This window comes from Ctenopharyngodon idella, chromosome 4 (genome assembly GCF_019924925.1).
Source record: "Ctenopharyngodon idella isolate HZGC_01 chromosome 4, HZGC01, whole genome shotgun sequence".
Lineage (NCBI taxonomy): Eukaryota > Metazoa > Chordata > Actinopteri > Cypriniformes > Xenocyprididae > Ctenopharyngodon > Ctenopharyngodon idella.
This window is the reverse complement of record NC_067223.1, coordinates 16,962,060-16,987,339: the sequence shown is the minus strand read 5'-3', so window position 1 is coordinate 16,987,339 and position 25,280 is coordinate 16,962,060. Positions and strand designations below refer to the sequence as shown.

Genomic DNA, 25,280 nt, shown 5'->3' with positions numbered 1-25,280 from the left:
GTTATTTAAATCCAGAAAAACACACACACACACAAAGCCTCTCGCACTTTGACAATTTATTCCCATGTTTTCATACAAAACGCACATTTACAGGCTGGGTCATCCTCCGATTCTCCCCGTTCCACATCCTGCAGGAGGAAACATCAGTTATTCCCTTCATTATTATCAGACATAATCAAGTGTTGATGGTGTGCGTCTGCTCACCTCTCAACCTCACTCCAGTTTCTTAGGGTTGTTCACGGCCACATAGTGATACAGAACCACCAGCAGGAAGAGCGACACGCCCAGCATGTTGGCGAATATAGCCAGCTGTACGTCCGTCACCATCACGCTGCAAAACATCACGCGTTTACTGTGCTACTGTTTGATTACTGTATTCGTGTACTATGGCATTACCTTCATTATAGCAGCTATAAAAGCATGTTAATTTTATGGTAGCACAATAGATTGCATTAGTGACCGCCCACTTTTTCAGCAACGTTGGTTCCGGAAGTATTTTCCCCCATTCATTTCTCCCAAAGGGATTTTTTTTTTTAAGCGCTTTAACCAGCTACGAGGTGAATCATAGCATTACAAACTTTGATTTGAAGCAAAAAACTATTTGAAAATCGGACAAAAACACAAAGGCACACGATTGTGAACTTAACGGCTTTAGTGAGGGGAAAAAACTACAATCCCATGAAGCATTGCGAACAGCATAATCGAATTAAAAACGACGTAGAAATATAAAACTACTCATTTAAAGACATTGATTATATCTATAGAAACAATATGTTTTAAGTTTATTGCAAATACATACAAATATTTAAGTATTTTGAGAGCGTAAGGAGATCGACTCGATTACGTCATTCGCAGTGCTACACGGCAGCTCTGATTGGTGTAATTTTCTGTACAGCATCATGGGTGATGTAGTTTTTCCAGCTGCCGAATTCTGCCCTTAAAAACGATTTAAAAAAAAAAAAAAGCTGAAATAAAGCGGGCTGACGTCTTTAGCAGAAGCAAGTTTAATCGATTAACAAAATGGATGCTGCTTGTACTTCCGGAACGCGACTGGTGAACACTATTGTACTGGAAAAATAAATATTAAATAATATATAATTTTCATTTTTTTTTGCAGCAACTGCATATACTTTATAGTGCAATTCAGATTCCACGGTGCTGAAAGATTACATACTGATTTATAATAACAATGAAATTGCATTTTAAGGCATTTAAAACACATCGCATGATTATATGTATGAAGTGTAACACATCATGATCAGATGTGATGCAACGACATGAGAATTTAATACAATGAACATTAAAGATCAGAACTGCTGCCCGTTTCCTTGATGCTTCCACACATTATAGTTTAATTGACTGTATTACTCACAATTATTGTGTTGGTTATGTGATGTTTATGATGAATCTGCTCGCAGCTCGAAAGTTCCTGCGCTGCTGAATTCCGGGATTGAGACACGTCACGTACATACGGGTCTCTGAAGACGTCACATCCTGAATAAATCACTGAGAATTCACTTTGTTCTTTTATTTATTTATTTATTTTTTTACAGTTATTAATCTAATTAAAGGATTTTCGTATGGACGTTTGAGTTTTTTTAGTTTAAAAAAATAAATAAAATATTTTTTTATGATTAAGCGAAACGCGTGTTTTTCCTCCTGACCGCTAGAGGCGCTGATGTGATTCTAGACGCTCGAACCCTCCAGCAGGCGCGAGTTCAAATATTCAAACTGAGGATTTACACAACAAAAACATCTGCAAAACAACAGATTAGACTTATAAACATCACTTCTTTATACATCGAGATACATATAACATATGTAAGTAACAATTGCTCCTCATAAACTAGCGCTTTGATGTCAGAGTTGACGTTATTTTGTGTTTTGTTTATCTGAATAGTGGATACTTGTACTTCAATATGTTGGATAGGATATGATATATGTATATATACTACCGTACATATGTATAACATTTATGTATCTTTGTATATGAATATAGTAATTGCTGAATATGATATACTAAATAATAAAATGTTTTAAACAACATATTTAATAGACAGTATAAATATTTAATAGACAAATATAAATCATTTATATTTGTAATATATATATATATATATATATATACATAATGTGCGTGTGTGTGTGTGTGTATATATATATATATATATATATATATATATATTATTTGTATCAAAGATGTCAGAGCTGTAGATTGTGATATTCTATATATTATTAATTTGTTTGTCTCGTCTGAAGGTGATGGGGGTTTCTGAGCTCTGGTCCATACTGGATCCGGTCCGGCAGTCTGTCCCGCTCTACAGTCTGGCAGGAAAGACCCTCGCCGTGGATCTCAGCCTGTGGGTCTGTGAGGCCCAGCATGTGCAGGGCATGATGGGAAAAGTCACAAAGCCTCATCTCAGGTGAGTCTGAAATCACATCTGAACGGTTTGATTTCAGAGTCGCTCACATGATGTCAGTGACGTGTCATGCGTGTTGTACAGGAATCTGTTTTTCCGCGTGTCCTCGCTCACTCTGATGGGTGTGAAGCTGGTGTTTGTGATGGAGGGAGACGCTCCTAGGATCAAAGCCGAGACCATGAGCAAACGCACTGAGATGAGATTCGGCAATCTGAAGGCCAAGAGCGTCCCGAAACCAGCAGCTGCCAAAAACACCAACAGAGGCCGATTCAAGGCCGTTCTGAGAGAGGTGTGCATGCGTTTATTCAGCTGATTAATGTGCCCTGTTATGATTTTTCAAACATTCGCTTTCATTTAGTTATGGAGTTTTTGTCGTAGATTCAAAACACAAATAGGAACCTTTAAAATAGGGGCACTTTAACTTTATTTCTTCCAAATCCTGCATGAAACTCTCTTCTCTGCAGTGTGCGGACATGTTGGACTGTCTGGGTGTGCCGTGGGTGACGGCGGCCGGTGAAGCGGAGGCCATGTGTGCGTTCCTGGACTCTCAGGGCGTGGTAGATGGCTGCATTACTAATGACGGCGACGCCTTCCTGTACGGTGCTCGGACCGTTTACAGGAACTTCAACATGACTTCTAAGGTTCCTCTCATGGCTTAGACTCTAAACATGCCCTGTACGTCAGCACGCGCTCACGTGTGTTTGATGATCCCGCAGGATCCTCAGGTGGACTGCTATCAGATGTCTCGTGTTCAGGCTGAACTCGGGCTGTCCAGAGAAACGCTCGTGGGTCTGGCCGTCTTCCTGGGCTGCGACTACATCCCGAAGGTTTGAACGGCAGAACCTAGAAAAATAAGTTTCAGTAAGATTGCGCTGACATGATGAAGCTCTGAAGTGTTTCTGCTCCTGCAGGGCGTCGCTGGAGTCGGTAAAGAACAAACACTGAAGCTGATTCAGAGTCTGAGAGGACAAACTCTTCTGCAGAAGTATGAACCGTTCACACTTACTCTATTCATGCTAATTATTAAACACACAACATTACTAAAAACATGAACTAAAATTAATATGAAAACAATAAAATATTCAAAATATGATCAAATACTATATAAGTATATCAGTGATACTGAAACAACACTGTAAATGATACTGAAATAACAATAACTGCTTGATTTTTATTTATTTTTAATTTACTAACAGAAACTGTGAGTATTGATATTAAATAAATACACATTCGGTTGAACTTTATTTTGTGACTTCAGAAGTTTCAATTAAAAACAACAGTTCTTTAGAGGAGGGGAAATTATTTTTTATTGTTGTATTATTATTATTTATTTTTATTTTATTATATTTATATTATTTATCTTTATTATATTATATAAGAATTACATTTTTGTTTATATCTTGATTTTATGTCTTATAGTATTTAGAGGGAAAATATTTTTTATTAGTTTTATTATTATATTAATTTTTATTATTATTAAACAATTTAATTTTACTGTATTATATTTTATTATTTTTATAGTATTTATTTTTATTATATTATGTAAGAATATTATTATTAATTATTTTATTGCTTTGTCTTATTATTAATTATTTTTATTATATTATGTAAGAAATACATTTTTACGTTTTTTACATCTTAATTTTATGTTTTTTTAGTATTTAATTACTGAGGGGAGGAAAATATTTTTATTATTTTATTATTAATATTACAATTTATTTTGACTTATATTTTATTATTTTATATTATTTATTTTCCTTATTATGTAAGAATATTATAATTATTGATTATTTTATTGTATTGTATTATTTTTATATTATTTATTATTTTTCTTATGTAAGAAATACATTTTTGTTTATATCGTGATTTTGTGTTTTTAAAAAAAAAAAATTATTTTATTATTTGTTTTTATTGTATTATATTTATTATTTATTATATTAATTATATTATACGTAAAATACATATTTGTTTACATCTATATTTAATTTTTTTTTGTAGTATTTTAATTTAGAGTAAAGCACAGCTCTGTTACCAGATTTATTTGAGGTTATTTTGGTTTTCTCACAGTAGTCTGTGCCTTATTCTGGCTGGAAATTGTGTTTTATATCAGAGATGAGTGTGTTTCTCGCTCTGCTGCAGGTTCGATGAGTGGAGCTCAGACAGAGCTGAAAGGTCAGAGGTCGCGGTGAAGAAGGTCACCCACTGTCTGGTCTGTCGACACCCTGGTTAGTTTCGTCTGATCCGATGACAGAAATCCCCTGAACTGGAGGTTTATTGAGCTTGATCACATTGTTCCTCGTGTCTCCAGGCTCTGCTAAATCTCACGAGCGCAGCGGCTGTGTGTTCTGTCAGAGCGAGCGCTTCTGTTCGCCGCAGGACTACGATTCCCAGTGTCCCTGTGACTGGCATCGCACTGAACACACTCGCCAGGCCTCCTCCGTCGAAGCCAACATCAGGAAGTACGATTAGCACCGTAAATGTGAGCACAACTCTAGAGCTTATGGGTAATAATTACAGTGTTTCTTCTCTGTCTGTATCATGTTGACAGGAAGACGCTGGCGTGTGAGCAGTTCCCGTTTACAGAAGTGAGTCCTAGTCTAGAATTCTCAGCATCATTTCTCCAGTCTTCAGTGTCACATGATCCTCGTTTGCTGTTTGCTGACGTTTCAGATCATCAGTGAGTTTTTGGTGACGAAGGACAAACCCGTGCCGCCCTTCCGGAGGAGGAAACCCAACCTGCCGCTGATGCAGGTACAGCTCTGAGTGTGTGAAAGCTTTAGTGTAGAAGGACGGTGTTTTCTGAGGACTGATGGATGATGAATCCGCAGGCGTTTGCTCTGGAGAAGATGGACTGGCCCAAACACTACAGCAGTGAGAAGATCCTCCCGCTCATGACCTACACTGAACTGATGAACCGACAGAGAGGCAGAGACTCTCACAGCCTCATACAGCCTATAAGGTGTGTGAGTGCGTGTGTATATAGTTTTACATCTATATACACAATAATTATACACAAAAGCTGTATTTTAATTTGTTCTTATTGTTATTAAATGTTTTTCATCTTCTTCTGTTAATATCTTTCTCTCTCTTCTCAACAGAATATATAAACCTCGTATAAAGAACGGCGTCTCCTGCTTCGAGGTCATCTGGACGAAACCAGGTCAAACAAACAAACGTTTATTTGTTTCCGTCAGTAGATTTTATTCCACAATAATATAATAACATGCAACATTAAATGTGAGCGGTTGAGTTTGATCTGTGACCCTCACGAGTGTTGTGATGTGAGCGTGTGACGAGCTTGTTAGTGTCTTGTTGTGAGGTCAGATCAGGAGGGGTTGGGGGTCACAGGTGACGGAACAAATGTATCACCGTTAGGTGCTAAAAGAGCTTCCTCCAGACACCCTCAACAGCCCGAACCCCCACAATCCACAGCTCTGCTCGTAAAATATTTATTATATCTTTAAAACGGCTTTAAAGAGGCTTCACTCGTGTAGTGTTGAGAACAAGTGCTCTCGCTGAGTTTGAGTGAGATTCGTGGGCAAATGGAAGTGATGAAAATCCTAAAATCCTTAATCCTTATTATGATGAGAGACTGTGTTTGAGTTGTTGTTAATGATAATAACTGTGTGACAGATCATTATGTGTTCGCTGACGGCTGCGAGGAGCAGACGGAGGTGCGGACGGTCGAGGAAGAGTCTCTCTTCAGCCTGGCGTTTCCCGGGATCGTCCAGGACTTCCATCGGGAGAGAGCCGAGGCTCAGGAGAACAAAATGAAGAGTACGTGCTTTCATTCAAAACTAATAAAGCTCTGTAGATGATCTGTTCCTGTGGGTAGAGCTGAAGCTGTGAAGGTCAAGCGATCTTCCTGTGCGTCTGGCAGCGAGAGCAGGTGAGCGCTGGGTGTTTTTCCTGTGTTGAAGGACGGGATCAAAGAGTTTGAGCTCAGAAGCGTCTCACACCCGCGCCGGCGCATCCCGACAGCTCACACACACACAGACGCTTTGATTACCGCGAGGTGTCGCACAGAAGTCGCTGTCAGTTTCACCCTGATATCACACTTTATTATCCTCACCCAAAACTATTGAGAACATTCCTGTTTAACTTCATATCAGTGAACATTAGAAATGTCGTCTGGGAAATAAACTGAAACTAAGTTGAAGCACTAAAATTATTAACTGGAAATAAGTAATAAAAAATTTACATTTTAAAAGAAAACTAATAAATACGCTAACAAAATGACAAAAGCACATAACTACGTGACTAAAAATGAAACTTTCAAAAAAATATTTTAAAAAAACTAAAATGACATGATCAGCAGGGAAGTGTTGGGTTCAGTAAAGACGACAGCAGTGCTGTTTTCATCAACTAAAACTACTTTAAAAAATTACTTTCAATGAAATAAATGTTAACAGGAATAAAAAATATATATATATATATATAAAATAACGAAAACTAAATAGTCTTAAAAACATACAACATTACTAAAACTTTATCTAAAATTAAAATGAAAACAGAAAATATAATACAAAAATACTAGATACTAAAATAACACTGGTCAACATTTGTGGCAAAAAGACTCCACAAAAAACATTTAATTAAATAATAAATGTTAATTAAAATATATATATATATATATATATATATATATATATATATATATAAATTATTTTTTTATTTTTTATTTTTTTTAAAGGAAAATGTAAAAATTAATAAACAAAAACTTTTTTAGTTACTTGCAAAACCTAAAAATGAAAACATAAAAATTAATTAAAAATATTATTAAATACTGTATTAATGACAGTAAAATAACACTCAACATTTGTGGCAAAAAGACCCCCAAAAAACTTTTAATTAAATATTAAATGGTAATTGAAATAAAATAAATGCTAATGGGAATATATATATATATATTTAAAAAAGGAAAATGTAAAAATAAATATAAAAAACTCTATATAATTTCAATTATTTGCTAAACTAATTTTCATTTAGTTGAAGTTGAAATATTAAAATTACTGAAATGAAACCGAAATAAAATAAAAAGTAAATGGACATATTTAAAAAAAAAATGTAAATACAACATTACTAAACCTAAAAGTGACTTAAATAAAATGAAAATGAAAACATAAAAATGAATTAAAAATATTAATAAATAGTGTATTAATGATACTAAAATAACACTGGTCAACATTTGTAACAAAAAGACTCATTTTGAGTCGTTCCTCAAGCAAAAAATTGTGATTATTGTAATGAACTTACATGTTAAAAAGACAAAGAAATAAAGGGAAAGTTTCTGTGGCAAATCACCAAATACAAACAATGTTGAAGTTACAAAAACAATATCATTTTTAAAGCATAAATTAATGTTAAATGGAAGAAGAATTGTATTTAAAGTCAGCATGAAATGGAAATTGCGCTCAGTTGTGTGTTTGTGTCTCAATTGCTGCAGAAAAGAAGCCGAAAGTGAAGAAAGAGAAGCCGGCCGATTCCCATGATGACGTGTTGGATCTGTTCGCTCAGATGTCTCTGCAGACGGACACGGATCCAGATGCCGTTTTATCCAGTGGATCTACCCAGAAACCACCACAGCCTGATTCCCCTCCGTCCCCTGAGATCCCAGCCCAGTGCTCTCCTGCTTCCCAGAATTCCCCTTCGGTGTCTGCTCTGATTGGCCAGCTGCATCTCAGCAGTGTAGACTGGGACTCTTCCTCGTTCACGGCCTCTCCTTCCTCGAGCGACAAGACTGACCTGAGACCTGCGGAAAGCTCGACTCGTTCTCTCAAGGAGCGGATAATGGTGAAAAACACCCGGACGCAACATCCCAAGAGTCCTGAATCCCTCCATTCGATCCCATCAGCGCCCTGTACAGCTGCAGGTACAACAACCAAAACCCCTATAAACCTCGAGCAGAATCCCACCAAAAAACCTGCAGCGAGGCCTCTGAAAACCGCCGGAGGAACGGTGTGTAAGACGAGCCGGATCAGTGACGACAGCGACACCGAGAACCGACCCGGATCACAGAAGCCGAGAAGCAAAGTCAAGGTCACGTCCAAACCACAGAGACCCGAAATCCCCCAGAAATCCCCCAATCATGACCAGACGAGGAGCATTCCTGCTAAAACCCCAGAAAAACCAGCTAACCTCGTCCAGGTGCATCATGGGAAGATTGAGGACGATGATTCGGACGCTTCGGTGGACAGTCCTCGACCGCTGGCCGAGAGGCTGAAAATGAGATTCGCGAAGTGAGTGATGAAGCACAAGTGACTGTTCGTTTGAGAGAATAATGTTTGACGTTGAATAAATTAGTTTTATTTTTGTGCAGTTTTTTTGTGTTTTTAATTATTTTTAGTTTTCATGTTCATTTCAGGTTAACATTCAGTCATTTCCCTGTTAAATTAAATCATGATAAGTAGAGATTGCAGTGAAGAATAAAACATCCTCTTCTGCTGAAAGAACTTGTCAAAATAACATTAGGATAAAAGTAACAGTCTGGTCCTAATAAGGGCATAAACGCCTGGCACTTCCTGTCAGGCCTTGATCTTGAGTGACAGGTGTCACACCTTCCCAGACAGCTGCGTCCTGCTGCGACACACATCATCAGCTCACATGCGTGTTAAACATCAGCGCACATCATTAAACACCAGTTTATTAGTGATTCGTCAAGACGTTATAGATGAGTGAGTTTAAATGCTTTTAGGAAATATTTTTAGCTTTAAACTTTAACTTTTGTCTCTCTCGTTACTTTTAAGAGTGCTGAAATTTGCCAGAATTAAAAAACAACAACTTTCTTCTACAATTGAAATCAGGAAAGAAAAGCATTCTTTGCACTTATCAGTTAATTTGGCTTTAATATTTACATTTTTATAATAAAAAGAATGACTTTCCCCGATACTGCAGTCATTACCATAAAGCCAAGTATTTTATAGAAAATATATAAAAATAAAAAATAATATATATATTTAGAAAAAATATTTATATATTTGTTCTCCACAATATAAACAATATATTATACAGTATTTCATAGAAAATATATAATAATTTTATTATAATATATATATATATAATTTCCCCACAGTATAACCAATACATAATATAGTATTTTTTAGAAAATAAAGAAAAGTAATATGTTTATAATATAATATATATTTGAAGGAAAAAAAAAAAATATATATATATATATATATATCAATATAAACAATACAAAATACAGTATTTTTTATAGAAAATAAATATAGAAAATAATATAATGTTCATAATAAGTGTGTGTGTGCGTAAAAAAAAAAAATCCTCCACAATATTAACATTACATAATGAAGGCCATGATAAGATAATTATTCCACAACGGTTTGAAGAAGTTTAGTTTTTGAAGATGTAGGTAAAGGTGCCTTTTCCCAATTAAACGATATGTTAATTAAAAGCGCAGTATCTGTGAAGTTTGTGTGATTCACTGCGCTCGTCTGATCGCATCAATCCGCTAATTGTCGTCGTGTCGACTTAAAGAGTCATTTCCCACAAAAGGGAATCTAATTATTTTCTTTTCACTTACACATTATCCGCCAACATCACCTTATTCGCACCCGGGTGGCAAGCGCGCGTCCGTCTTGTGCGCAGGCGCGCGTCTCTTTGAACCTCGCGCTCGTAAAGTTCTGGGGTATAAAAGCGACGTTCTGCCACACTGGGTGGAAAAGCTGAACGAGGATATGGCGCAGGTTGATGTCGATGTGTTCACGGCGAAAGTTTTGTCCCAGTGGGACTGGAGCAGGGAGGACAGGACGTTTGGCGACTGCAGCGCGTCCTCGCCGGAGTCCGAGTCGTTCGACTCCGTGTGCTCGTCACCGGACGCGCGCTCCAGCAGCGGAGGATGTGAGGCGTACGGACAAAAACACTCCGAGCAGCAAAAGCCCAAAGTGAAGATGAGCGTGAAGAGGAGGATGAAGGCCAGCGAGCGCGAGAAGCTGCGCATGCGGAGTCTGGCGGAGGCGCTGCATCAGCTCCGGGATTACCTGCCGCCGGTGTACAGCAGGAGAGGACAGCCGCTCACCAAGATCCAGACCCTCAAATACACCATCCAGTACATCAAAGAACTCTCCAGCATCCTCGAGCAGCAAGAAGGACATGCGCGGATTTGATGGGAGCAGAGGTTCTGCAGAAGAACCTTTCGGTGAACTGTTCTTAAAGAGGAACCATATTTTCTTAGTGTGAAGAACGCTTTTCCACTATTAAGAACCTTTTGTGCAATGGAAAGATGTTAAAAGTTCTTTGTGGAACCATCCAGCTGACATGAAACGTTCCCACAACGTTTGTTTAAATGTTAAGATAAAATGTTCTTTAAATAACATTATCTCTTAAAGGGACAGTGCACCAAAAAAATTATTGTCATTTACTCACCCTCAAGTTGTTCCAAACCTGTATGACTTTTTTTTCTTCTGCTGAACACAAAAGAAGATATTTTGAAGAATGTGGGTAACCAAACAGTTGTGGGGCACCATTGAATTCCATAGTATATATATATATAAAAAAAAAACTGTTTGGTTACCCACATTCTTCAAAATATCGTCTTTTGTGTTCAGCAGAAGAAAGAAATTCATACAGGTTTGGAACAATAAATTTTGACAGAATTTTATTTTATTTATTTTTTTGGTGCACTGTCCCTTTAACGTTGTGAGAAAACATTCAGAGAACATTTGTAGAACATCCTTATGATGTTATTTGTACTTGACAAATGTTAACATTAACCTTCTAGAAATATTACAAATGAATGTTCAACGAATGTGAGCAAAAGGTTTGGAGAATGTTGTATTATAACATTTCAAACAACGTTCTAATCACAACGTTTTAAAAACATTGCAAATCACTGTTTTTAGAACATACATCCGATGCTGATAGAGAATCTTTATTTTTGCAGCTGATTTTGATTTTAGGCTGCTGTTGTACAGACTTTATTTTTTCTGTTTGTTTGTTGTTTATCCACTCTCGTGTTTTTCTGATGTAAATATTTCTTGCTGAAGCTCGAGTGGAGTGTCTCTGTCTAATATTAAGAGTGTCTTTTAAAGTTAAAATTTAAAATAGCTGAATAAACGTCTTGTTCGTGCAGATACCTGTTTTTTATGTCAAGATAAAAGTGGATTTTTAAAACTAAAACGTTAAAATATAGGTGACATTGTGTTTTTGCTTTACTTTTTTTTTTAATTAAGAAAGTCAAAAATATTACAACAAAATGGCATTCAGTTTACTCTTACTCTATAACAAGGGCTTAGACACAAAAAGAAATAAATATCAAAAAGTAAAAATAAATATCTGCACAGGCTCAAAATAACTATTTTTAGCTTTTAGACTTTGTACCAAATAGATCTTAAAGATTACAAACAGGAGAGACTTTAAAAAATCTAAATTTGTAATAAAAATAAAGAAAAGCAGCAATAAAACCTGTTTACGCACAACAGCGACTATCATGACGTAGTTGTTGCGACAGGACCACTGGCCAATCACAGCGCGCCTGTGTTCGGCTCGGGCGGGGCCTCGCGGTACAATGACGCTCTGACAAAGAGAATCAGCCTTCGATGTGACGGTGCGGCGCGGGCCGCCATTTCAAAGCCGAGTAAACGCGCGAGGTTTCACGATTTAATAGACGGATGTTTGTTTTTTAGAGTAAAGTGAAGAACGCTTTATATTTTAAAGGCTTGTCTATTAGAAGAGCTCTCAATCTCATAAGGTAAGTCACGGAAGAAACGCCATGAGCTCGAAATAGAGCGTTTGTGTGTTTAATGTCGGTGAGCCGTTAAATCCCTCATTCGCCTTCGTTAATTCTGTCGAATAACTTCAGTTTAGCATTTAGCAGTAAATATGTGATAGTTCGTTGTTTATTTGTGTCCTCGGCTGATGATTTCGTTCAGCTGTAAATGATTTTTAAGCCTCCAGTAAATCTCTGAATGTATGAAATTAATGAATTAAGAGCTTGTAAATCCCGCTAAAATCATCAAATTAATTTAACTTAGTGTTATTTTGTGGGACTGAACACACTTTCACTAACACTAATCATTATATTCAGGTGTAATAACATCATAAACAGCGAGAAAATACATTTAACAAAACACGATTCTATAATATCAAGCTTTTAAATTCCTAATACTACATAGAAATGTTAAAATTTGAAAGTGGACCAGAGATATTTATGATATCATCGTGCACTCAGGGGTGTATATGCAAATTATTATCCAATAAATGCTTTCTGCAATGAGAAACCCCTCCCCCTACCAATACCAGATAGCAATTCAGGGTTCATGGATTTAATGTAAATTAAAGCCTAATTAAAATATCTTTTATTTATGAATATATTTGCTATGTCCCGCCTCAAAGTCCTGAAATTTCATGGTCAATAACTGTTAATATGGTCAGTTCTTCATCAAATCTTGCATCTTGAGATGTTTTCTCTCATGCATCGTTTCCATTTGCAAAATCTTCATTTATACACCAGAACAGGGTTAAATTCCTCTGCCGTTTGTTAGAGATGCTTCGTTTTACAGTTGGCCGTGTGCGTTCACACTATTAATACACGGCTTGTCGGCGTGCCCTGAAATCCCCACAGCCCAGATCAGCTGCTTATATCCCAGCAGGCCGTTTGATGATGGAGGTGGTGGCATGTTAAGCCTGTCGTGACGCTTTAACAGCGTGGAGTCCATGTGCTTCCCAAGGCGAGAGGCCAAAGGAAAATCGTCACACATTTGACATTGGCGCTCGAACATTTCCAATCTGGATTTGGGTCAAAGGTGAACGTTTGAAATCTGGTGTCTTGTCGTACACTAAAGAGCACCAGTATTTTCCAGATGGATGCCGACACAGAGCAGGTGGAGGAGACGACAGAGGTGACGGAGGCCACAGAAACGCCCTCGCAGGAGGAGCCTTCATCTGACAGCAAGTTCAGGTAGGTCACATGATCAAAGCGACTACTGTCATCGGTTATTCTCATCAACATTACAACATTCTGCTTATAGCTAAATGGAATCTGTTTCATAATTGATTAATTTTGCAGCATCAACAATAGCCATATTCCCATTCACCTGTTTTTATGTGAATTTTGGGATATTGCATAAAAAACCGCTGGATGGAAACGCCAAGATGCGCATAAATTCTAAAAATGTGCATAAAAAACGTATGCGCTCAAATGAGTCGTATAATTTTTTTTTATCTGATAAGAAGACGTGCATAAACTACAATGGAAACACATTTACCGAATAAATCCCTCAAAACCTCAGGTGACTTTGGCTCAGCAGAGGCTGTGATTGGATAACTGGACCAATCACATCGCAGCATCTCAAATGTTGGTTTGGTGGTTGGGAAACGTCTAAGTCAAAGTCTGTCATCAGGATGATTTGGTTTAATTCCCTCCAGAAGCGTCTCACACGATTGTGTTCACAAACACCAGCATCCGAACGCAAGATCACATGACAGTGTTTGTGTTTCGTCTGATGCTCTGAGACCAACTTATTTATGATGGAGGAAAAAAAGAGCCCGATTGAAGCAACTTACATTTTTATTACTGATGTTTTGCACCAGTTTCCCAGGGAGTGTTCTGTTGAACACATGGGATGGAAACGCTGCTTTATTAGCAAATGTTTTATGCCATATTCCAGTTTTACTCATTGTTGAATTTGCAACATAGCTGCTGCTATTGAACTAAATTGAGTTGAATAACGTCACTATTGTCTTCTGTAGATCAGCTTCATAATTAACACTACGCAGCTATTGAACTGAACTGAATCAACACAGAACTGAATAATGACACTATTGACTTTTTTTTTTTTTTAAAGAATTTATCTCATATTTGATGAAGTTTGTGTAATTGATTTCTGATTATTACTGCTGAAATATAACGTGTCTGTGGTTTGGTTCTGGTTATTTGCAGGGGTCGCGGAATGAAGTTTCGCGGCAGAGGTGGCCGAATGGGCCGTGGGATTCGTGGCGGACGTGGGATGATGATGATGATGAAAGGCTTCAGACCACCGGGTCACATGAGAGGCAGAGGCCGTGACGGGTTTACGAATGGATTTGGACCCATGAGGTCGTGCCGAAGAGTTCTTGAGTTTTATCCACGACCTCTTAGTTCATGACAAATAATTCTAATGAACTTGTTTATGGAAAACTGCTTTTCTCTGTGTTTTGCAGGAGAGGCATGGGTAGGACGTGGCCGTATCCAGACATGCGCGGCCGTCGAGGTCGAGGCGGTCCGATGGGAATGAGCTTGGGTCCGCCGCCGCCGCCGCCACCTCCACCCATGCACATGAGAGGACCTCCTCCACACATGCACAGGTGTCTGCACCACTCCCTCAAATATTGGAGAAACACTTCAAAACCATGTTTTTTATGTACTGCATTCAACCAGATATGTGCTTTTTTTTTTTTTTTTTTTTTTTAAAGCAGTATCTAGGGCTGGGTCAACTATCGATTTCTTGATCTTAATTTCTTCTGTTTTTAGTTGATGCGTGAACAAAACTTCTCTAAACATTATTTGTAGCACCTGCCCATCCATCCTTTTGTGCTCTGTTCTTTTTTATAAGAAACAAAGTCTCTGCTTTTAAATTGTCAATTTTATCTCAAAATTCAAACAATGAATATTATATTACAGCCCAAATAGTACCATACGACTGAGATAAAAATTAATACATTTAAAAATGATTACAATATTGATGTATTTGCTCTGAAATTACTTACTTGGGTAAAATATTTAATGTAAGAACTATAACATTAAAAGTTCAAATAACCAATGCATTTTTTCACACCGTTTTTAAACGTATTAAGGGGCTGTTTACATGACGTTTTTTTTAGCTAAAAACTGAAAGCTTTTTATGCATTTTGACCGTTAATTTATACGACAGTGGCATTTTGGTGGCCTGAAAAAGGGTTTCAAAGTGCATGTTTTTGAAAACGATACAGTTATCTCCGTGTAAACTGCAAAAACGCAAATCTATGAAAACGGTGATGGCATGCACATGCGTGTTACGTGTTTGTAGTCTGTCCACCTTATTTTTCACTTGGAAGTAAGGTGTTTTCTGTGAATGTGCGAGACTTCCGATTTATTAGCCGCTATAGGGAAATAACGAGAAGAATATCAGAGTGCAGTAAACTATAAAATTGAGGTGGATAGGCATGTGCGTTTGGTGCGAGTGCTCTATAAAAGATGCACGTTTTCTTTCTTTACAATGTGACATCGACTTGTCTGGCACACGTAATACAGCGTTTTTAGTCATTTTCACGGATCCGTGTGAACAGGGATAGATTTAAAATAGTTGTCATCTGTACAAAGAAAAACTCCTGTTTTTAGTACATCATTGTCATGTAAACGTACCCTTAATTATTTTAATTTGTATGTAACTACAATATTGCTGTTTGTTTTATATATATATATATATAACATTTTTTGCAAGTATTTAACCAATGAAAAGTACTAAAAAAAAGGGCTTGTGACGAAACCTGAACTCCATTGGCTCCTCAAACTGTCAGTCAAACCTCATAACTCCACCCACTTCTATTGTGAATGAAATGCAGCATTGCATCTGTGCTTGTTTGCAATGCACTGATAAATGAACTTTTTTTTGAATAAGTACAACATTTTCTTTACTCAAACGCTATATATCACTTAGTCTAGCATTTGTCTTCGAGTCACAGCCAATACTGTCTCAAATAGCCTGTGTGAAGCACTTTGTCTTTAATAACTTGTGTTTTTGGGCAAATGACAGAAATCTGAGCGCCCACATATAGCCACAGTAAACTTTATAACCTGAAAACTTACTGCCTCAGATTTGAAACATGTATCTCTGTGTAACTCCATTTGAGCTAGATTTTGGTGAAATGTTATTTATATAATGACACATGCAAGTGTCTGCGCATATATAAAGCCACAACATGGTGTTTAATTATTTTTTTTAAAAAAGTAGCGGTTTTGGGACATACGCCGTTTCCACCCGACAGCGCCGATAAATTCCTAGACTTCCATCCACTTTTCCAAAGACAAATGTTGAGTGTAAAGTGTGTGTTTTATCATTACAGGCATGGCCCGCCTCCTCCTCCCCCCCCACCAGGGCACCCGGCCTTCAGAGGGCGTCCCCCACACCCGAGAGGGCGGAGCATGATGCCGCCCGGCCCGCCTCGCTTTTTCCACCCCAGAGGGTAAGAACGCACTCAGCCGCTTCCCACTTTCACAAACGCACATGCGAAGAGCCTCTTCGGCGTGACAGTGCAGACCACGGCTAATCCAGCACATTGAATTAAATTAGTGCATGACACACCCTGTTTACATTGAATTCTGTGTTTTGAATAACGCATTTACAAAATGACGAGTTTCGGCCCCTCTTGAGCACAGCAGCCAAATCCAAATGTGTGATTTTATCCTTTCATGCAGCTACCACAACGGATCGGCCCCTCCTCTGCCCCACCCGCCTCCAGGCAGGGGCCAGCGCTGGCCGGGGCCCCCTGGTGGCCGGAAGTTTTAACGCAGCTCAGACCTAGTTGAAATCTGTAGCGTTAATGGCCACCGCTCAGACTCATTTTGTCCGAACAGACTCAAACAGGTCCTTTTACTGTAACGAACACGCTACCTTTTTTTTTTTATATATATATATATGTTACTTCATTTGAGGAAAATCCCGAAAAACATTTAAAAGCACTCTCTCTCTGAGGAAGAGAAGGAAACATGTTCTTAAGTTGATTTAAATTAAGTGTATTTTTACTCCTAAGTGTTGTGTAGTCTGCGTGGTGCTATTCCTGTGAGCCTTAAACAATCTTGTTCCTTTATTCCAAGAAAACAAGTGAGATTTTAGAGATCGAGAAGGGACGATGGCGCCAGCCGTCATTCCTCAGCATGTGTCGTTGATATTTCTGTACTCCTTGGACGTCTCAAACATGGCATTTACCAAGCAGATCACTGACCCCTCAATATGTTCATCTTCATGTGTAGTGCTCATGAATTAATAATGATTTAATATCATAAATGTGCAGCTACTTAAAGTCAAGTGAGAATATTGCTGTTGAAAAGTATTCATGTTCCTTTTTTTTGGTTTGAATGATTTTGTTAAAATCACAAATACATGGATTCGTTTAACATGACAGTAGAGTAGCGCTACGATTTATACTACTTTAAATAAAATATTTCCTTGCTTTTTCTATTTTAAGGCCAGTTTCGCAAGTATTTGATTCAAAATAGTAAAAAAGTAAAAATAAAAACCCTCTCCTCTGTGTTGAGTTTTGAAGTGTTATGGCACATTCACGTATTGTAACTGATAAAGTCATGTGAATTTGTGAATGTAAATTGAACAGATAACAGCTTTTGACTTAGTTTTGACAAGCAAAACAATAAAGTTAAGATAAAATGACCTCTCTTTTTTTATTGTTCATTTAAACTAAACGCTGAATGTCCATTTATGTAATGCATTTTAAAAGTACTGATCATTTCTGAAGCCAAATGGACAGAATTTTACATGAGCACAGAAATGAGATCATCCATGACAGTGTTTATTATGAATACTCATATATATTTACATTATTGCATAATAAAGCACATAGATGACTGTTCTATTATTGAGTAAAGTTAAATACACTGAATGAGGCTTTTAAAGTTGCCTAAGAGGGCTGAAAATTCAAGCACAGGCCGGATGTCCAAGGATGTGTGCATGAAATAAATGTACTACTTTATTATTCAACAGAAAAACTGCTTATTTGACTTATTCTAAAAACAAGTTCAGATGCAAAAAACAAGGACACTTGTGTCATCATAGCAGGCCACGCTGTAGTGCACGTGAGTGATTTTAACACTAAATAGTCAAAAGTTTGGAGACACTCATTTATTTATTCCTTTTGCATGTGCTAGAAAAACAGTAAAGTGATTCAAAACTGAAATAACACATGTGGGGATGAAAACACTTCAGCTCTGGACATTCATCAGCCAACTTCATCTTGGGATGCTTTTAAACACTATTAAAGGAGGAACGTGTGTGATGAGCACTTCATGCTTTTCCTTGGCTGTCTGCAGACAGTTTTAGTTTATGCATTGCACAATTAATATTTTTACATGATCTACAAGAAATCATTTATCCCTGAAGCATGTTTGATTAACCCTGTGAGAAGCCTTTTTATACAGTTAACACTTTGGAAGAATTTATCAACTAAATTTAGATCTAAAAAAATAGATTTTCTTGCCATGAAAATAGCTAACTGGCATGGTGTTAAAAAACAAGAATAATTTCAAGAATTTAAAGGGATAGTTCACCCCAAAAATTGTCATTTACTCACCCACAAGTTGTTCCAAACCTGTATGAGTTTCTTTGTTCTGTTGAACACAAGATATTTTGAAGAATCAATATAATCGGTAACCAGTTTCTGGTCCCTATTGACTTCCATAGTATGTTAAAAAAATAAAAATAAAAACCTATGGAAGTGAATGGGGACCAGCAACTATTTGGTTACCAACATTGTTCAAAATATTTTGTTGGATCCCATTGACTCCCATAGAGTATGTGTGTGTGTGTGTGTATATATATATATATATATATATACACACAACTATGGAAGTCAATGGGGACCAGTAACTGTTTGGTTGCCAACATTGTTCAAAATATATGGTTGGTTCCCATTGGCTCACATAATATGGAGAAAAAAGAAAAAGAAAAACTCTATGAGGACCAGTAACTGTTTGGTTACCAACAAGGCTTAAAACGTAACTTTTTCGCCACACCTGCCAATGGCCGGTGACTTAAGAAATGTACCGACCATAAATATTTTTTTACCGGCCATGAAACTGTTTTTGCAAAAACACCAATGACACCAAAATTTTAGATACCAGTGAAAATTCACAATTCTCGATTCCAATTTCGAAGCCACAACTAAAATTTCTAGCCTAACTAAAATAAATGTAAAACATTATCAAAGACAAGTTAACAGTCTTTGATAATGTAACAACAAAAATAAGAATAAATAATTGAATTACAAGAAAAAGCACAAATGAATACAATATAATGAAGATACAAATGAAATAAACAGGTTTTTCAGGTAGGTCTGACAGTAGTTTTCCGGTACAGAAATTTAATAAAGCAAATTTAGAATAACACCGCATAGTCTTCACTGTTGTTGTTTGAGTAACATTAAAAACAGACAGCGGCAGAATATTTGGCTACTGTCACTTTAAGAGTGAATGTACGGATATAATATACTAATGCGTTTACTTTCTCAAATGTTCGCTTATCATATAATCGACTGTTTACTAGGATACTCGATTTTTTTTTTTTTTAAATAATTTTTGTGTGAATTTGTCTGCTCATGTGCGAGAGCTCAGTTTAATATTCGCGCGCTTTCTGGGCACGATACTTTCCACACCGCGCGAAATGAGCTCCCTTTCGCGCCTTCTTGCGTTTAAATATTTAAATTGTCAAGGCTTAAACTTTCGTGAAGTTGCAGCGCTGGCCCATCAACTGGCCCGAGTGTAGTTAACGTTCATACGTTGTTAGGATTCATAAAAATATTACCGACTTACTGGATAACGGCGATTTGAATTTGGCGCTCGACGAGGGTTAATTTTAGGTCCTGGTTTACCAACATTCTTCAAAACATCTTTTGTTTTTCAACAGAACAAAGAAACTCATACGGGTTTAGAACAACTTAAATGTGAGTAAATGATTTTTTGGGTGAACTGTCCCTTTAGGCAGATGAATTTAGATCAGATGAACATAAATTCATTCAGTGCGTCCAAACTTTTGACTTGTGTGAAGCCTTTAACATAACGAATAATCTAGATCATTTATCTCTGACACGAGAGCTGCAGAACATGCAACATTATTCTGATTAATCCGTTTTACTACACTATTTTTTTTTCTCTGTTACATTAAAAATAGATTAATTTCGCAGATATCAGATAATATCACAATTGAAGCTGAATATTAAAGTGCGCAGGTTGAGCTCACAGAATGAGATCTAACATAATGCTTTTGTTCAAATACTGCTGCATATTCAGAGTCAACTATAAGTAAATTGTCCGTAGGTTGATTCCCCAAATGTGCGCAGTCCAGAAATTACACACGTGACCGTTGCGATGAGCAGCGAACATCCGTGTGCCGTGTTCTGTGTGTTCCTCTGACGGGGCTGTTCTGCTGCTTTCACTCTGGACTGACTCTTCTTGTCTCCTGAAGGGGTTAGACACCCTTTTGGAAGGCAGCCGGACACACGTAGGAGGCAGGACGATCCCGTCTGTCCCTCCTCTCCTCCCCTGCCCCGCCCCCGCCGCTGTGATGCTCCGCCCCCTCATAACCACGGTGAGTTTGTCTTTTGTGTTCAGACCCTCTCTCTCTCTCTCTCTCTCTCTCTCTCTCTCTCTCTCTCTCTCTCTCTCTCTCTCTCTCTCTCTCTCTCTCTCTCTCTCTCTCTCTCTCTCTCTCTCTCTCTCTCTCTCTCTCTCTCTCTGAAATAGAGCGGCTGACCTGTCAATCACACTGAGAGGAAATTACAAGTGAAAGTGTTTCCTCCATCATTAAAGCATGTATTGATCTCAGTTGAACATTATAAAATCAATATCTGTAGGTAATAATTGGTAGCAAGGTTTCATTTGCGTTAACTAAATGAGCTAACGATGAACAGCATCTTTATCTTAGTTTATGTGAATTAAGGCTTGAGGAACCAAAGTCTCAATTAATGTTTCTTCGGCTTTGAAATTTTGTAGACACTTTACATTAGTTAATGCATTAACTAGCATTATCTAATAATAAGCAGTACATTTGTTAGTTTTTATTCATCTTTGTTAGTGTTAATAAAAATACTAGTGCTGTCAAATTGATTAATCACATGTAATGTGTGTGTTTGTGTATATAATATATAAATATAATAATTTATATAAAGACACACATTATGTAACCACAACCTTTAAGGTGCAATTAATCGATTTGACAGCACTAAAAAATACTTTTCAGTTCCATTAAAAAATATGGTAACACTTTACAGTAAGATTTCATTTGTTTACATTTAATGCATTAACCTGAATTAAGCAATATATTCTTACAGCACATTATTATTAAATAAAAATGTTAATGTTTAAATAAATATTTTTTATAAAAAAAGTGTAATATTAACAGATGCAACTTATGATTTTAATAATGTGTTAGTAAATGTTAAAAGTTACTAAGAAAATAAAGAAATGCTTGTTTTTGTTGTTTTTCATTGTTCATGTTAACTAATGGAACCTTATTTTAAAGCGTTTCCTAAATATAAAATGGTAATTTCTTCATAAAACTTAAAATAGTGTAGAATGCATTATATATTTTTATATATAATTGTAACCAAAGTTAAAATGCAGCATTGCATTATAGTATTTCCAAATTCCTTGTTACAACTTAAGGTTTTTAATGCAAACAATGAATGGATAAATGTTTTAATGCACTGTATTATCTGATATATATTATAAGGCATAATTAATGCATTAAAACATTTACGATGCATTTTATATATATATATATATATATATAATATGCTTCAAGTAAAGTGTTAAAAGAAAAGCATCAGAGGTGTTTTTGGTCGCTTCATAACTCACATAATCTCATTTGCATTGTTCTCCAATGTGTATAATAGTCATAGCCACGAATACACATTTCACAATATCATTTTTGAGGCACGTTCAAAGATTCTCCAGAGGGTTTTGCCAAGATCAAATTATGTGTCGTCCATCATTTTTACAGCGATGAACAGCTGCCATAAAAAATCAAGACAGTTTTTCAGACAGAAAGAGCTCAAATATCTGCAGCTGGAAGACGAGCTGCCTGAAACTAATGCAATGTTAGTTTTTATCTCTATTTTTATCTTATCTAAATGTTTAAATGTTTGAATTCTGTTGACCGGGATTCTGTTTTACTCCCTATAACAAATGTGTTTGACATCTTGCTGTTTTGTGTTCATGATCTCTGTATGGGAGAGACACGAGTGAGCGGTGAGTCATGTGACTGCTCTGGTTCAGAGGAATGAGTCATTTGGTTTGTGCAGCAGGACTGCGCAGACGCAGACGGACCAGAGGAGCCGTAAGTAACACACTTCAGCTGGACTGTGTGATTCATTCACACCATCATCTTCAGCTCATTTTCAGTGTAAACAGATCTAGATCTATAGCTTCTCAGATACTGATGTCATTAGTTTTTCTCTTGCATTAAAGGGAAAGATGTTTCTGCAAACCTGTCTTGGTGTTTTTAATTGTCAACATGATTGTGGGAATCTTCTGATGTGAGACTTTTAAAGTGAAATGCCTGTTTACTGATTTATTAAATGCTAAATGAAGCACAAATGAACACTTCAGGCGTCTGTATCCAGATACAATCAACTCTCTTCATAACAGATTCAGTACTGACAGTATTAACAAAATAAATAACAGATGGAAAAATACTTAACCTAGTTGAAAGAGGTGTCATGTAAAAGAAAATACACAAAACCTCATTAAAAAATGCATTTGCTTTATGTTATACATTTACAAACAATGTTAAAAAAAAAAAAAGCATAATATTCACATGCCTTTATCTGGTTCATATGCAGCGTCTGTACTCCGTCTTTTATTTCAGAATCAGGTTGTAAATGATAGATTGTTCTTTAAAGACACTTATAAAGCAGAAAATCCTCCTCATTGTCCGGACTTCTCCAGTTTGTCGTCGTCCCACAGGGGTTTCTGGATGTGTTCTGGGATCTTTTCAACAGCAGTCTGTCGAGAACAACAAACATTGTGTGTTATATAGGAGAAAACATGCTTTATCAACCTAAAAACATTGTGCTCTTTTAATATCACACTAGTCTGACTGTACAGTAGAGCTGTGTCTACGCCGTTACCTTGGTGACCTCCATGGCGACGCCCTCAGGCAGATTACGCTGAATATACTCCAGATAAACCCGTGCGCTTGATCCCGTTATTCGAGAAATCTGAAAGTCACAAAGATGTTGTTGTGTTGACCAGACATTTCAGAGTAGAGAACACATTTTTATATATAGCCTTTATATACAGTATATATCACACATACACAAATTAAAATATACTTTTTAATATTACATATTTCATAATAAATATAAAATTGTTTTATTTATAAAATGCGTATATATACAGCCTGTATACATTTAATATATAAAATTCCATACAGTATTTTTAACAGGAATTTATCACAATCAAATTGTGAAGTTGTGATTTCAAGTCTTTGAGAAGTTACTAAATTTTTTATAATGAACATAAGATTTTTTTTTTTTTTTTTTTTTCCAAGTTATGCTAAGCTTTAAATTATTTCATAGGCTGGAAATCTTAGAAAAGAATATCTGCTCTTTGTAGAAGCGCTGAAACCCTTGTGCTGCGAACGAGTGGAGAAGCACCTGAAGATGATGTTTGAGCCGCTCACCTCGATGCACCTGTAATGCGTCCTCATCTCATACTGCACTCTGTGCTTCTTGAAGATGTGAATGGACTTCAGCAGGGTCAGTTTATCGATGTGTTTGGGCGGCTCAAATCTGGACGGCAGCAAAACACACTTTCAGCCCTCAGTTCAACAGCATTTCCATGAGTTTATTTCAGTAACACTCACACTTTCTCCAAGGTGAGGCCGAGCTCTCGAGCTGCCAGAGTAGCGAAAAACTCATAGCTGTCCAGAACGGCCTTATCGTGACCTTTGACCTGCACTGACAGCCTCTGATAGAGCGTGTCCGGCTCTTCTGTGACCCTCACCTGCGATTCAAACCCACATTCACAGACTACACACGCTTGACTTTGATTGATTTTAATCACAGTAAAATAAAGCAGAACTATAGTAAATACTCACGGCAGGAGACAGCGATGTGTGCGTCAACCTAGAAACAAGCATTTATACCACTAAATGAGGTTTAACTTCTATACGAGCAGTCTTTCAAACAGCCTCAATTCTTTAGGTTTGCAAAGAGGAAAGTGTGAAACTGACCGTGTTTGATGCTGTACTGCAGCAGCCTGTGATTCAAACAAATGACAAATAACGTTTAAAACATATTCAGCTGAATAAACAACTACGTGCAGGTAGTAACAAAGACACAGAGATGGATAAAGCAAGTGAACGAGTCTGCAGTACCGGTAAGAAGTGTCTATTGATGATTTTTGACAGGACGCGAACGGTCCTTACGCTCGCTATGGAGGCCGCCATGTTCTCTGCCTCGACAGGCGGATGGAAGCGGAAGCGACGTCAAAAACACAGAAGAGGGAAACGGCGCCCCTAATGGCAGGGAATTAAACAATAATCCACGTGGGATGAGGTTTAATTTAGCCACTTTTAGAGCGGTTTTTGTCTTAAAACTAAAACAGTGGATGGAAAATTTGTTTATATACTTGTTACATGTGATAATCTATTATGAACGAATAACTGTATTGCGCATGTGCGCGAAACTTTATTGACAATAGTTTGTTTACTTCAATTTGACACACAAAAATCACGTAGAAACGTCATTCATTTCAGTCACTGAATATGAATTTACATTACAGTCACAATTAAAGCACCTAAATAAATAAATAGTTATTGTAGAAAAAATAATATTTAAATATTTAGAGAAAAGGTAGTGTTTTTTTTTTTTTTTTTTTAAGTATTGAAGCATTTCAGTGTTCCAATTCTATTTTATACTGGTCCATGTTAGGTGAACACGTAGAAATAAAACACTTATGAAGCATTTTGAAGTATAATAATGCATTATGAGCTTTGAAAACATCCCGTATTATAGAACATTTTTAAGTAAATAGTGTTTTTCCCTTCTGTACCCCACCTCTTGTTCATTTTTCATTGAAATATAAATCTGCAAAGAAAATAAATAAATAAAAAATAAAATGATGAGACTAACTGAATAATAAACTGAAAAAAT

The 25,280-nt window shown here is 36.8% G+C and overlaps 5 protein-coding genes across 7 annotated transcripts; 3 read left to right on the top strand and 2 right to left on the bottom strand.

Annotated features, from left to right (window-relative positions):
* Positions 1–41: 41 nt before the first annotated feature.
* ost4 (oligosaccharyltransferase complex subunit 4 (non-catalytic)) lies at positions 42–1,491 on the bottom strand. 2 transcript variants are annotated; one of them, XR_007930025.1, is made up of 3 exons: positions 1,373–1,491; positions 205–331; positions 42–128 (listed from the first exon to the last, which is right to left on the bottom strand). XR_007930025.1 is itself a non-coding variant. In XM_051892197.1 (2 exons), exon 1 carries the CDS (start codon positions 325–327, stop codon positions 214–216), a length of 114 nt encoding a protein of 37 aa, XP_051748157.1. In that variant the 5' UTR covers positions 328–331; the 3' UTR covers positions 42–128; positions 205–213. The 2 variants fall into 2 exon arrangements, 1 of the variants encoding a protein (XP_051748157.1); XM_051892197.1 differs by lacking the exon at positions 1,373–1,491.
* Positions 1,492–1,675: 184 nt separating this feature from the next.
* On the top strand, positions 1,676–8,738 carry LOC127511456 (flap endonuclease GEN homolog 1). Its single transcript, XM_051892269.1, has 14 exons — positions 1,676–1,821; positions 2,260–2,423; positions 2,505–2,709; positions 2,885–3,061; positions 3,137–3,247; positions 3,332–3,405; positions 4,560–4,645; positions 4,729–4,879; positions 4,969–5,005; positions 5,091–5,171; positions 5,249–5,379; positions 5,519–5,580; positions 6,054–6,197; positions 7,867–8,738. The coding sequence occupies exons 2-14, from the start codon at positions 2,263–2,265 to the stop codon at positions 8,661–8,663; spliced, it is 2,217 nt and encodes a 738-aa protein (XP_051748229.1). The 5' UTR covers positions 1,676–1,821; positions 2,260–2,262; the 3' UTR covers positions 8,664–8,738.
* Positions 8,739–9,516: 778 nt separating this feature from the next.
* On the top strand, positions 9,517–11,510 carry msgn1 (mesogenin 1). Its single transcript, XM_051892270.1, has one exon. The coding sequence runs from the start codon at positions 10,118–10,120 to the stop codon at positions 10,544–10,546; it is 429 nt and encodes a 142-aa protein (XP_051748230.1). The 5' UTR covers positions 9,517–10,117; the 3' UTR covers positions 10,547–11,510.
* Positions 11,511–11,921: 411 nt separating this feature from the next.
* On the top strand, positions 11,922–22,609 carry si:ch211-51e12.7 (uncharacterized protein LOC336335 homolog). Of its 2 annotated transcripts, none has more exons than XM_051889940.1 (6): positions 11,922–12,129; positions 13,241–13,338; positions 14,320–14,475; positions 14,580–14,723; positions 16,461–16,580; positions 20,588–22,609. In XM_051889940.1, exons 2-6 carry the CDS (start codon positions 13,241–13,243, stop codon positions 20,592–20,594), a joined length of 525 nt encoding a protein of 174 aa, XP_051745900.1. In that variant the 5' UTR covers positions 11,922–12,129; the 3' UTR covers positions 20,595–22,609. The 2 variants fall into 2 exon arrangements, with proteins under 2 accessions (XP_051745900.1, XP_051745899.1); XM_051889939.1 differs by lacking the exon at positions 20,588–22,609 and adding an exon at positions 16,813–17,782.
* Positions 22,610–22,868: 259 nt separating this feature from the next.
* Positions 22,869–24,642, bottom strand: mrps10 (mitochondrial ribosomal protein S10). The gene is made up of 7 exons (XM_051889941.1): positions 24,503–24,642; positions 24,359–24,384; positions 24,224–24,251; positions 23,990–24,129; positions 23,807–23,915; positions 23,253–23,342; positions 22,869–23,127 (listed from the first exon to the last, which is right to left on the bottom strand). The coding sequence occupies exons 1-7, from the start codon at positions 24,572–24,574 to the stop codon at positions 23,050–23,052; spliced, it is 543 nt and encodes a 180-aa protein (XP_051745901.1). The 5' UTR covers positions 24,575–24,642; the 3' UTR covers positions 22,869–23,049.
* Positions 24,643–25,280: the final 638 nt, after the last annotated feature.

What these genes read in the sequence shown, in the direction of transcription:
- LOC127511456 (XM_051892269.1), top strand. Translation starts at nt 2,263, where the DNA reads ATGGGGGTTTCTGAGCTCTGGTCCATACTGGATCCGGTCCGGCAGTCT. An exon ending in GGACAAACTCTTCTGCAGAA is followed by an intron (nt 3,406 to 4,559) that starts GTATGAACCGTT and finishes GCTCTGCTGCAG; the next exon opens with GTTCGATGAGTGGAGCTCAG. An exon ending in GTCGAAGCCAACATCAGGAA is followed by an intron (nt 4,880 to 4,968) that starts GTACGATTAGCA and finishes TCATGTTGACAG; the next exon opens with GAAGACGCTGGCGTGTGAGC.
- ost4 (XM_051892197.1), bottom strand. Translation starts at nt 327, where the DNA reads ATGGTGACGGACGTACAGCTGGCTATATTCGCCAACATGCTGGGCGTG.
- msgn1 (XM_051892270.1), top strand. Translation starts at nt 10,118, where the DNA reads ATGGCGCAGGTTGATGTCGATGTGTTCACGGCGAAAGTTTTGTCCCAG.
- si:ch211-51e12.7 (XM_051889939.1), top strand. Translation starts at nt 13,241, where the DNA reads ATGGATGCCGACACAGAGCAGGTGGAGGAGACGACAGAGGTGACGGAG. An exon ending in CCTCCTCCACACATGCACAG is followed by an intron (nt 14,724 to 16,460) that starts GTGTCTGCACCA and finishes TTATCATTACAG; the next exon opens with GCATGGCCCGCCTCCTCCTC. An exon ending in CGCTTTTTCCACCCCAGAGG is followed by an intron (nt 16,581 to 16,812) that starts GTAAGAACGCAC and finishes CCTTTCATGCAG; the next exon opens with CTACCACAACGGATCGGCCC.
- mrps10 (XM_051889941.1), bottom strand. Translation starts at nt 24,574, where the DNA reads ATGGCGGCCTCCATAGCGAGCGTAAGGACCGTTCGCGTCCTGTCAAAA. An exon ending in GCAGTACAGCATCAAACACG is followed by an intron (nt 24,252 to 24,358) that starts GTCAGTTTCACA and finishes GCTTGTTTCTAG; the next exon opens with GTTGACGCACACATCGCTGT. An exon ending in CGCATTACAGGTGCATCGAG is followed by an intron (nt 23,343 to 23,806) that starts GTGAGCGGCTCA and finishes TGTGACTTTCAG; the next exon opens with ATTTCTCGAATAACGGGATC.